The sequence below is a fragment of the Amblyomma americanum genome, chromosome 3 (genome assembly GCF_052857255.1).
Source record: "Amblyomma americanum isolate KBUSLIRL-KWMA chromosome 3, ASM5285725v1, whole genome shotgun sequence".
Lineage (NCBI taxonomy): Eukaryota > Metazoa > Arthropoda > Arachnida > Ixodida > Ixodidae > Amblyomma > Amblyomma americanum.
The window spans coordinates 16,614,588-16,628,199 of NC_135499.1; the positions used below are offsets into that span (position 1 = coordinate 16,614,588).

At 41.7% G+C, this 13,612-nt stretch overlaps 1 protein-coding gene across 1 annotated transcript in view; it reads left to right on the forward strand.

Annotated features, from left to right (window-relative positions):
* Positions 1-1,248: 1,248 nt before the first annotated feature.
* LOC144123446 (uncharacterized) overlaps positions 1,249-13,612 on the forward strand; it is a 775,538-nt gene continuing 763,174 nt past the window's right edge. The window contains exons 1-2 of the mRNA XM_077656272.1: positions 1,249-1,256; positions 3,730-3,899. Of these exons, the coding sequence (XP_077512398.1) occupies positions 1,249-1,256; positions 3,730-3,899 (178 nt within the window). The remainder of the gene's footprint in view (positions 1,257-3,729; positions 3,900-13,612) is intronic.

Below are 13,612 nucleotides of genomic sequence, written 5' to 3' on the forward strand. Positions count from 1 at the left end.
TCTGATGCTGCTGTCAAGTCATTGTAGGGTGCGTCGACCGCTGTCAAGCCTTTTCTCTGGCTTTTTGTCGACGCACCCGACATCCTCAAGATGTTGAATAAAAATTGATTTGATTTGACTTAAACGAGCGCCTAAGATAACAGGATAACAATGTTCACAATACAGTTAAAGGGCATCTGGGCATCCATTGCCGAGATTGTCCAAGAAAAGCTTGCCAGCCATACTTCAAAAAAACAAAAGTGTATCCAAGCACGCTAACAGTAGAAATTACTGAAGCCGCGCAAATGGCCTGGTTACAGGAAGAATATGTCAGCAGTTCCTCCTTAGCGTTGTCAGCCAAATAATTAGGATTTCTATCTGCAGGGAAGTAATCCTGCAGTATCATTTTGGATCTTTTATTGCGAAAGCAATACTGCTCGAGGTTTCCGCTCTTGGCCGTCGTCCCGGATAATCCACCATTGACCTTTAGCGTGACCTATGTGTGACGTCATACCAGCTGTGGAAAAGCGGGGCCCCAACTCGGCTCGTCGCGATCGTCCCAGCGAACCCTCCATGCTGCAGCTGCCCGCCGCTGCAGCGAGGGGCGCTCGCTGTACGTGACGTCATGCCAGCTATTTAAAAGCGCCCCCCCCCCCCCCCCAACTCGACTCGTCCCGATCGTCCCAGCGAATCCTCCACGCGCCGCTGCCGTGGGGGAGGCGCTCGCTCTACGTGACGTCATGCCAGCTGTGGAAAAGCGGCCCCCCAACTTGGCTCGTCGCAGTCGTCTCAGCGAATCCTCCACGGTATGTCGGATGATGTGTATAAGGTGAATCTGCAACGATATGCTGCAGCTAAGAACCGGCGGCGTGCGGAAGAAACGGATGACGAGCGGGAACAACGTTTAGCTAAACGGCGTGCATATTATGCAGCCAGGCGAATGCGTTCAACATCTCTTGATCTGGGTGCATCTACAAGTATCATGCATGCTCTCAATGCTGACGCGACGTTGGCGACACCTGATCTGGAACGACAGAACGAAGCGAGGAAGAGACAACGCGCTTAAGAGACGCCAGAAGAACGCTGCGCACGACTCGAGAAACATTGTAACAAAGATGCGGCTAGAAGTCGTGCCACGTCCCAGAATGACTCCAACTGCGGAAGAGACCGCTTTCAGTTAAGGAGAGCGTCAGAATGAGACAAAACGGAGCTTTCGCAATTCAACTTGGGTTGACCAGAGCTAAACAACATCCAATTTTTTTCGTGTGCATGGACAAGTGTGTATCACCCCTATGTTTTCTTATTGGTGCTTGGAGCTTGATATATTTCTTCCCGCGCTCCAAGCAATAAACCCATCGTAGCAAGTCAGCGCCCGTCTGTGTGTGGCTTCCTTCAGTCCTTGTCTAATTCGCGCTGTTCTTCATAAAAATGGCACAACAAATCACCCAAGCATCAGTCCTACCCTTAGCGAAAAAATGCTGTTCGAAAAATGCATTTCCAATACATTGTATTAATTTTGTATTAATTTTGCCTTTTTTGTCCCAATGCCTAAACTGCCACACGAATGCTTTCTAAGTATGCTAGGATTACTATTCTGAACATTCTTACAAATGCATCAAAAATGCATTTTCTGTCCGCTTAGTATAATATTATACATTGAAAATACACTAAAAATACATATTAAATACATTAAAATTATTAAAAGTTTACTAAAAATATACAATAAATGCTAAAGCGGCTGTTTGGGCTTGTTGGTCACTGGTCATGGTTAAAGAATGCAGAGCGAAAAGACAAGCCCAAAATCTGTCCTGTGGACTTCGTTTGTCCTTGTCTTCTCACGCTGCTTCCTTTGTCCTTGTCTTTTCGCGCTGCATTCTTTAACCACAATAAATAAATTATACTACAATAGAAATACACAACAAATATACAGTTAATGCATTAAAATATATTCAGTTAGGCTCGGCTTACAAAAGGTGTGCTAGTTGGAGTCACCGGATAATACTGATGAATGTTGTCCACAGCAGAAGTAGTGACTGAGCTGGTTATAAGCATCAGGAGACAAACCAAGATAAAATGCGTTGTTATCAAGAAGTCTATGCCATTGCAAGGTCACGTGACGGGACATGAACGCGAAAGATGTCGCTAGCAGGAAATGCCGACGGAAAGTGGCGTCAGCAAACACGAACTCCTCCGACAAGCCTAATACTTGGCTTGGATTATATATACCCCCCTAGAGGAGACACATTATCTTGCTCGGTGAGACGCTTTTTGCGCATAGACTGTGGGCCCCCAAATTGTTGCACAAGCATCGGAGTGGTCGTGTTCGATACTGCGGTGTATCTAGAACCGAACTGGTAGTCGTAACTTGCGTCAGGTATTGCTCAGGAGTCGAACTGTCAACCAACAAATGCATTGGCGTCTATGGGAGCCGGTCGTCCTTGCCAGTCGGGGTACTTTTCGCTGGCTTGTTCGGGTCTAGAAGCGTCCATGGCGTCATTGCCGGTATAATGCTATCACGCTGTCCACACGTAATTTAAATAAGTGGTGATTTCCTTTCTGCTAGAAGTTAACGTAAACGAATGGATGAAAAGGGGGAGTTTTTATTGTTCCCGGAAACATGATTTTGAGCCCTAGGTTGTTTCAGGGCAGCTTGAAGTCTGCTGCAAATATGCTGACGCGGACCACGCATTTGTTATAGTTGAAGTATACTACGCAGGAATTAATTTCGTATTAACGAAAGCACACTTTGCTGCATTGTCAGCATGAGATTTCCCGAAACGCGATTTCGAGGACTAACTGTTCCACGGCAGCTTGAAGTGTGCTGCAAATACGTTTACGCGGGCAACTTATTCGTTAGAATTAACGTGTACTTTGAAGAATTAATGTCGTATTTGCGAAAGTACACTTTCAATACATTGCCAACATGCAAAGGTCATTTCCCGAAACGTGGTTTTGAGCAATAGATTGTTTTACGCCGGCTAAAAGTGTCCTTCAAATATGTTTAAAACGACTGCGCCTTTGTAAAAATTTAAGTGTACTTGATAAGAAATTAATTTCATATTTACGTAAGTACACTTTTAACATATTGACAAGATGCTAAAACCGCATTCTTATTTTATCATGTATTTGAAACGTGCTTGAAACGCGCTCTAAGTGACGCATACTTTGCATGCATTCATTTCATATTTACATAAGTACACTTTTAATATATTGACAAGATGCTAAAACCGCATTCATATTATTTCAAGTGTTTGAAATGCGCTCGAAGCATGCGTTAAATGACGTATACTTCGAATGAATTAATGTAATATTTCTCAGAGTACACATTTAATATATTGCAAAGATGATAAAACCAATTTCATGTTATTTTACGTATTTGAAACGTGCTCGAAACATGCTTTAAATGACGTATACTTCAAATGTACTAATTTGATATTTACGAAAAGGCACATTTAAAATACTTACAAGATGATAAAACAGCAATCATATTTTTTCACCTATTTGAAATGTGCTCGAAGCATGCTTAAGTGACGTATTGTTGGCAATATTTAAGATTATATTTCTAATACCAAGCATAAAATTTCAGGAACCTATTTCCGGCATATTTTAGTGCATTCATGAATACGAAATATGTTTGAAATGCATTATAAATATCTCGAAGTATATTCCAAACGTATTAGTTCTCGCTTAGGGTAATTTGGCTTCCACGCGCCTCACACAGCCCTTGAGCTCTGTTGCGCGCGACTGCAGGGGGGACGGCCGGCTACGGGCGGCGGATCGCGCCCGGCTGTCTCGCGAGCTGGCGCTCCTACTGCCGCTACTTACAGTGGCCCTGGTGGCGGTGGCGCTGGTCGCTGCGTCTAGGCGTGCGCGCCACCAGGACAGCGACGACGATGGCACGTTGCACGATCTCAATGCAGGTCAGTGTAGCCCAGACCATGGATGCCTGAGAAAGGTATAAAGTGACGACATGAGTGTCACGAGAAGCGACCCTGCGTCGGAGAGTGTCAATGTAACAAATTACACATCGCGGATAGCTTTCAGACTCTTAGCATTTTCTCCGCATTTCATTAGACTACAGCTGGGCAAGATTGAATCTTTGGCAACCAAGGAAGCCATTTTAGTATTCTTCTCGTTGCACTTTTTTAACGCCTTAGTGTGAACATTATGTACAATGTACAATGGTCTCAACTTTTCATTCCTAGTTGCTTTTGGGGCGAGCAGTCTTCGACAACCATTTCGTTTGCTTCTTCGCGGGGTTTTCTTAATTCAGTCAACTATGTGTTTGATGGACCTTAAAAGACTTACTTTTCAGTCCTGCACCAATTTTGTGGCTTAATGCGTTTTGGCTTGGCTCCGTTTGGAGCACATCCAAACCAAATAGCCAATGAGCTATTTGCCGCGCGCATTTGCTGCGTATACACCAACACCGTATTCACAAACTAACCCGCAGGTTTGCGGAAGGCAGTTGCCAGTGGGGTTCAAAAGTAGGCTTAGCGCCCTAAGGATTGCATGGAAGAAAAAGTTTGCAGAGCAGTTTATTTCACAGTGCACCTATGATGTCGTCCCTACGCAAAGATTAACGAAGCTAATGCGATAACAGGTTGTGAAAGTATAAAACCTCATTTCGAAAGCAATGCATTTTTGAAACAATGCGTTACGTGAGCGTGCGGACGATCACCGGCTCCAGGTACGGGGCCGGAACGCTGCTCATAGGAACACAGGTAAGTAAAACTTTCAGAAATGTCTTTCTCGTTGCACAGAGTACCCGCAGAGGCGGCTTCTTGCTTGAAGTTGGTGGGTGCTTTGAAGAAGTGTGAAAACGTGTTACACATCAGTTGGAAGCTATGTTTTTAAAACGTCACTATAAATGTTTGCTGTGAAGCCTCGCATACCCCCAAAGGCGCTTCACCCGTTGGGTGTTTCCCCGAATCAGGCAAGCTTCTCGTATTAAGAACCAGCGCTAAAAACACACACAGAGGACGAGACGAGACACACGAAGGCGCTGAATTTCTGCCGCGCACGCTACATTCCGTCGCAAATCCTGCCGTTGAAACGATATCAAGGCTTACACTCAGGATAGTCCTCAAACAGCACCATAAGCGAAACTCTAACTTTAGCAGACTAGCAGCGTGACTACACACATAGGTGGCGCAGGCGGAGGCATCGTTTTATCATCTGCGGCGCCGTCTGCTTAACTGCTCGGCCCGCATTCATGCGCTTTGGCTTAGAGTTTGAGAACTGATTTTCTGACAATGCTGTCTAGGCTGTCTAGTTTGGACGACTGTAGTTGTGAGCAAAGGCAGCGCATGCGACTGCATCTTGAACTGTGGTTTGAAAGTTGAAAGTTTATTAAGGAATCCAAACAGAGTTGCAAACGTATACAACGAGAGGTCCCATGGTACAAGACCGCGGGTGGGACCTCCCATGAAAATAAATTTCAATAAGCAACAAGATAGGAAATACACAACACAATAATTATTCACGCAGAGAATGGATAGATACATAGTGCACTATGAGTTGCCGAAATATTTAAATACAAACAATATAATGCAGGAGAATGTACAATAAAATCTCACAGACGCCGCGATACATAGGATCAATAACAAAAAATCACACATTAAGAAAAAAAAGCTTTAATTTTACCTTGAACAAAGAAAGCGTATTAGTTTGATGTCTAAGCTCAAAGAATTCTAAAACGATATGGATGAAAAATGAATGCATTTTTCCCGTTGTTAGTCTGACCTTAGATAGTAAAAAGTTATTGAGCAGCGCGAAACGTGTGACGATTTTGCTCATGATAGCGCCGGGAGAAAATATGCTTAGCGGGAGCTCATGATGAAGAGTCTTAAAGAATAGGATACCAATTTTGTAAAAATAAAGGGCCCAGATAGGTAGAACGTTTAAATCGATGAACAAAATGCATGAGCGCGACATTAATGGTGATGCGCATGGCTTGCTTTTGCAGTTTTATTAAAGACCGGAGATTAGTATGATATGCGTATACCCCTAGATAAGATACCATAGTTTAAGTGGCTGTGGTTGAATGCGTCGTGAGGGGATTATAAAGTTGGTATTGGGAACTAGCTTCGGGCTTTAATTAGTGCGCGTAACCCGTACGAAATTTTCTTGCACGTTTCAGCTACATGATGACGGAATTTTTAGTGAGGGTCAACGATAACACCCAGAAAATAAACTCGATCTTTCGACAAAATAGCAGCAGAATTGAGGTATAGTTGTGGTGTAATGGGCAATGGCTTCTGAGGGAGATGAAAAATCTGAAAACAAGTCTTAATGGCGTTCACGGACAGTCGGGCAATGTGGCACCAGCCCTCAACAGAATTAAGGTCATTTTGTGGGCTATGTCTCAGCTGATTAATGTCCTGGTGCGATTATTTCATGGTAGTGTCATCTGCGTATAGTATACTATTGTAATGTTTTAAACAGGACGGTAAATCATTAATGTAGAGTAAAAACAATAGAGGGCCTAGATAAGAACCTTGTGGAACACCCTTGCTAATTAAAGGTATGTTAGATGCGTGGTCATTAATAGAGACTATGTGCTCTCGGACACAGAGAAAGGTCTTCAAGAGCATTAAGGGAGGTCCAGTGATACCTTATGATTCTAGTTAGTGAAACAAGATGGAGTGATCGATGAAATCAAATGCTTTACTAAAATCTTTACATACTGCTCCTGCAAACATTCCTTTATCAATAGCCAGCCTAACATAAATTATGAGAGACGCTATTGCAGTATCTGTAGCCAGTTCGAGCCGAAAGCCGTGTTGACTATCTCTCAATAAGATAAATTTTAAAATTTCTAGATTTCAATTTTTCTTCGCAATTTTCGCCATCTTACTTTCGCTACCTTGACCTGCCTGGGATAACTGCCACATTTAAAAACGGGATTGGAGATCTTGCTGAGAACTGGTGCAAGCAATGATCGGATACTTTTCACGTGCTTTCAATGGAAGTTGTCAACGTCGGTACGGTCGTCTTTAAATTAGAAATCACGGATAGAACTTCGTATGGACACGTAGGGGCAAGAAAGAAGGAGTTAGGACACCGCTCAATGGAAGGTGCGCACAACGAAGAGAAACGATAATTACATGAATTGAAAAAATAGTTGCTAAATGCATTCGCTATTTCCTCGGGATCAGATAAAATAACACAACCGTGAAAAATAGATTTAAGAACAATCAGTGGCTTAAGAATGTTCATAAATTCGCCAAGCAGCTGCCATTCTCGTTTACAATTGTTAGTATGTCTGGATAACTGGTTTTCATAATATCTTTTAGCTTTCTTTAGAAGCGATGTTAGTATTTTTTATTTATTTATTTATAAATACTGCGGTCTTGAACAACAAGACCATCGCAGGTGGGTACATAATTTGTGTAACACCAAAGGACAAAAAAAAGGAAATACAGCAGACAAGGCGTCACAGCAACGAAATTAGTAAATCACACTGTACTGTATCGTTTCACAACCTCAGAATATATATACTGCAGTCAAAGAGCCAAGCATATAATTAAGTAAATCTCAACAAATTACTCATCAACCGAACATTCAAAATTTCGTCACTTGTTGCAGCAGCGCCTCAAAATGGGACAAATTATTCTCTTCGACTATATGACCCGCAAGGTTGTCCATTCGGTAATAGTTCTAGGAAAATAGGAATATTTGTAGCAGTTCGTTCTTGTGGATAAAGCTTTTACGGAAAAAGAATGTCTCAGGCGTGTTGCATAACCACTAGAGTAACTAACAATTTTCGAGATGTCAATGTTGTATTGCCCATGAATTAACTGGAAAAAGAATTTCAAACGACAGATACGGTTTCTATCAGTAACGGATGGTAAGCCACTCTTTTTAATAAGATTAGGGATAGAAGTGCGACCATAGGAATTATAAATAAATCTTACTGCTTTCTTTTGAATCCTTTCTAATTTGTTAATGTTAATCTTGGTATATGGGTCCCAGATCATTACGGCATATTCTAAGATTGGCCGCACAATAGTGTTATACGCAAGGAAACGTGTTTCAGGAGTAGCGAACCGTAGTGCACGCCTCAAGAAGAATATTTTGCGCAGAGCATTTGCCGAGATGGTATCAATATGTTTGTTCCAGGAAAGATTATTGGAAATCCATAGGCCGAGATATTTGTAGCATGTTACCTCTGAGAGTGCACTATCGGAAGTACCATACTGGTAGAGAAGTGGATTCCTTTTAAGCGTTATTCTCATATATACTGTTTTATCAAAATTTATCACCATTTGCCACTTATCACACCAGCGCATTACCTTCCGAAAGTCATTATTTAGCCTGATTTGATCTTCACTTGAGTTAATTCGTTCATAGAGGACACAATCATCGGCATATAACTTAACATTAACAGAGAGATCTTGGACGATATCATTAATATAAATAATAAACAAAGGCGGTCCAAGCACAGATCCTTGAGGAACTCCCGATTCAACTGGAATGCAATGTGAGAGGGCACCATTTAGTGTAACAAACTGCCGCCTGTTTGTCAGGTAAGCCTTAATCCAGGTTATTAGTTTATCGTTTTTTATTACAGAACTCAATTTATATATTAGCTTGTTATGAGAAACCGTATCAAAGGCCTTGCGGAAATCTAAAAACATTGCGTCAGTTTGTTTTCCTTCGTTTATGGCTTCTGCAAAATCATGTTGTATTAGCTGTGTACATGTCGAATATCCTTTCCTGAAACCATGTTGAGCTTTTGATATTACGTTATGTTCTTCAAGAAAGGTAGATAAAAGTTTATGAATAATGGGCTCAAGTATCTTACACGCTGTGGAAGTAAGTGAAATAGGGCGATAGTTTTGCACCTGTGTTTTGTCACCAGTTTTATGTAAAGGTTTAACTCTGGCAACTCGCCAGTCATCGGGTAAGGCGCCTTCCTCTATAGACCTTCTAAAAATGTCCCAAATACTTGGAGCACCATTGCGCGTACTGCTTCAGAAAGGCATTTGGGATGTCGTCTGGGCCAAACAATTTCTTAACAACAAGATTTATAAGTAAATTGAACACTCCATTTTCAGATATGGTAACATCAGGTATAGGGGGTAAAGACAGACTGAAAGATGGGAGATGACCATTGTCTGCAGTAAAAACAGTTTTAAAGTGGTTATTAAAGGCTACACAGGCTGCATTATCATCGCGAACCCATTTTCCATCTATTACAAACATGTCGGCACTGCGGGAAGTCGGAGTAATTGTCCTCCAGAATTTTTCAGTAGATTTTTTAATAAATGATGGGAGTTGGACACCAAAATATTTTTCTTTGTCAAGTAAAGTCTGATCTTTTAATTGTTGTGACACCTCCTCAATAACACGGACTATGGAAGGGGTGGCTGATCTCGCTCGCTTTTTAAGACGTTTTAGTCGACGTTGCAAGTGCAGCGTCTCTCTGCTGATCCAAGGGTCGCGGCTACAAGACTGCTTAGATATCTTCGGCACGAAACACCGGATACATTCATAAACCATGTTCTTGAAGATGAGCCACAAGTCATTAATACTGCAAGGATTCATTTGGAAATCGTCATAACGAAGGTCAAGAATGTCAATGATGGACTCATTATCTGCTCGTGAAAAATTTGGAAAGAAATGAAGAGCATCTTAATACTTTAAAGAAACATCATTTAGTGACAATAAAACGGCCTTATGATCTGATATACCAGTAGCAACATCACAAGAGATGTTTTCCGTAATGTTGCCACTTAAAAAGAAGAGATCTAGGATGGACATCGAACCGTGCTGTATTCTCGTAGGCTCATTTACAACTTGCAGCAGATCAAAGTTTAAGGCAAGGTCCAGCATTTCGTTTTCCATCAAATTACAGGACTGTGAAGAAAAAGTGCACCAATCAATATTCGGGAAATTGAAATCACCAGTCATAATTATTCTGTCTCCCGGTTTTACATGACACTGGATATACTCTTTTAAATGGTGCAAGACAGGGACAGGAGAGTTGGGGGCCTGTAAATGGCGCCTAGTAAATACTTGATGTTATCAGCACAAACTTTGCAGAATATGCCCTCGACTCCGGTGACATCAGGTAATCTTATAAGTTGTAGAGATGCTTTGTATAGTATCGCAACTCCCCCACCTCTTCTGTCACGATCTTTTCTAAAGACCTGGTAGTTATTTGGAACAAATTCACTGTCATATATATCTTCACTTAACCACGTCTCAGTTAGCACTACTAAATCAGGGTCATGCGTAAGTAAAAGACCTTCCAACTCAACGACTTTATTAACAACACTGCGTCAGTTAGTACTTAAAACTCGAAAACAACCTTTTTTAGTTTTGTTCTGTCAGGTGTGCTTGGTAATCCTGTAACGCTTGTTTTCAGTTTTGTCCCAGGCAAATAAAGTCCCGTTCACACTTAATTTATCGAAGAATACCTTGACCTTCGCACCGTTCGACCTTTTCTCTGCAAAGCTTTCCCATAGTTTTTGCCTTATCTGACGAAAGCCAAGAGAAAAATCCTCTGAAATCGATATTTCAGACCCCTTGAGTTTGGGACAGGCTTTCATTATCGATACTTTTTCACGGTAGTCTAAAAATCTCACAATTACTGGACGATCACCATCTTTCTTCTTTCCCAGCCTATGACAGCGTTCAATTCCACTAATGGTTAAATCAAGCTTTTCAAGAAACACACTCTCTTTTATCTTCTTGATAAGATCATCAAATGTTTCAGTGCTCTCTTCTTTAACGCCATAAATTATCAGATTATTCCTTCGACTCCGGTTTTCTAACTCATCAACCTTATTCAAGAGGCTGGAAACATTTTGTTCTAGTTCAGCTATAGTTGATTTCAGGCCATTTACCTCTGTCTTCAATGTACCAAGAGAAGCCATTTGAGTTTCTATGCCACTTATTCGTTCATGTAAGCTAGCTACCTTTTTTTCAAGTTTTTGTTGTCTAGTCAGGACATTGTTGATTGAAACAGTTTTGTTATTTTGCCCCAAGAGAAGTTGTTGCAACATTTCCTGGTCTGTAGGCCCCGGATTCGACTCAATGTCACCACAGATCAAAAGGCTTATTTTGAAAGAAACAGCAGAAACAACACTTTGTAAGCCAAGTGGGCATGGCAGCAGCAATAGAAAACGGTCATCACTGCGAAAACACTTCATTCGAGAGTAATCACTAACCTGCACGATAAAGCAGAACTGATTGAGCATCATGTCCGATGTGCTGCTGCCTAGCCCACTGGTTGAGATGGCCGGGGGACTACTTCTTATAGCCGCAGGTATGTACACGTGACTTGACGTCACCGATGGGGTGGCAGAAGTTGAAACGAAGAAAGGCTGGACGATCTCGATGACGGGGCAACGGCTGGCTTGTGCGAATGACTTGATGTCTTGTTGATACGGAAGAGCAGCAGTAAATCCTTCTTTAGCGCAACCAAGGGAAGGCTGAACTTGAAGAAAGAGCGCCATGGCCTGCACGATAAAGCAGAACTGATTGAGCATCATGTCCGATGTGCTACATTTTATATCTCAATTTAGGACGAAGATTTAATGGCTGGCGCTCAGTTTCCTTATACACGTACCCTTTTTTCATCGGAGTTTAACAGAGCAGCAGTTATCCGTGGGGAAATAAGGGCACCATATTTTCTCGTGGATGATTGGAGCAATGTGCATTTATTGATTGCTGTTTAATTATTTTTGACAGCTCATGTATAGCCCCTTCTGAGTTCATGAGACCCAAAATGTATGAAATATCAGTATTAGACTAGGTTTCAATACATTTTTTCGCTATAAAAAACTGACTTCTTTGTAGACATATAGTTACTACAACGAGATGATAGTGCGTAAAGTGATGCCGGAAAATGAACAGTGACATCACACTCTATCACACCAACCGGAGGAGCAGTGGGAAAATTTGAGAGGATATGATCAAAAGCAGAAAAAAAGATTAGTACTGCGCGAATGAGACACGAAAGGAGAAGAGGAACAAGAACGGCAACACAGGCGCAGGCTTCCAACTGTTTATTCGAGACCGAAAGGCAAACGCTGTATAAGGGGTGAACCTACGCGCATAATCTTCACTGTCATTTACACAACACCTGATTAAAATCTAGGCCACATTGATCAATTTTTGACGTTGCAGAAAGGCCGATAAGCCACAGAGCACAGCCAGCATTTCTCCAGACACTTCCTTATTATCATCATCATTTATTTACCCTTAAAGAACCTTGGTTTAGGGCATTACATAAGGGGGGGGGGGGGAGTAGTCGTTACATATACAATGGTACAACAAAAATCAATACAAAGTGCAGGGTTCTTGTTAAACATTAACATCATTACGAGCACCAACACTAATAAAGACACAGCGGCTCAAGAACAACCTGGAAAAAACAAAAAACAAAAAACAGACGCATGCACATTCAAAACCACGGCAAAATATCTCAGCCCTTAAAATATGCTGTTAATAAGTGCCTGAATTTATTAGGTTCTACTTCAGTAACTATGGAATCGGGTAAGTCCTTCCACAATGTAATGGAGCTACGTAAAAAGGATTTATTAAATGAGTTTGTGGAGCCATGTATGCGCTGCAAACTTAAAGAATTGAAAAGTCGGCGTGAGGTGCGAAGCGGCAGGTGTAATACAGAGTTTCTTAGCTGTGGGAAGGTATGGTACAATTTGTGAAATAGGCGAAGCTGTGAAATTTTACGCCGAAGTGCCAGGGGTTGAAGATCAAGGGATGCCTTGATAAGAGTTATACTGTGTCGTCTGTCATACTGCGATGTGATAAAACGGGCTGCGCGATTTTGGATGGCTTCAAGCTGATCGATTAGATATTTCTGATGGGGATTCCAGATCGCCCAGGCATATTCGAGTTTCGAACGGATGAATGTTACGTAGGCGAGTTGACGGATAGAACGGGGTGAAAAAGCGAGGGATCGTCTGATAAACCCAAGCAACTTGGAAGCATCTGTACAAAGTTTTGCAATGTGCTCAGACCATGTTATATTGTTGTTCACGATGATTTCAAGATACCTGTATGATTCTGTTGCAGAGAGTGATGTAGAATTTAATGAATACGGATAGCTGAGGTTATTTCGCTTTCTTGATACATGCATGAACTTACATTTGGAAATGTTCAGTTGCATAAGCCATGACGTACACCAGGTTTCTGTGAGATTTAGGTCGCGTTGAAGAAGAGTGTGATCATCGGGAGTAGATATGCGGAGGTAAAGGATACAATCGTCTGCGAAGAGGCGGATACAAGATGATATGACATTAGGAAGATCATTGTCAAGACAATGATTAAAAAGAAGTAAGTAACCCAACAATCTACCTGAGTAAATAGGGTGAAAATTACGCGAAGTGACAATGCAAGTGACCCAACAGACGAGAGTAAGAAAACTATGAAAACGCGATAAAATCATGGTGTCACATATGAAAAAACCGGCATGAGAGCATGGCAACAACACAAAACAAGATTAAAGGTGAAAATTAAAACCAGGTAAATGAGTGTAATGAGTTAAAGAAAAATTAACAGTGGCCTAGCTCGGCTACGCTAGGATATACGTAGCGTTAGCTACGCTGAGCCGCTGAGCAGCAATTTCGCTCTCCTTCTCCATGGCAATGCCACACTG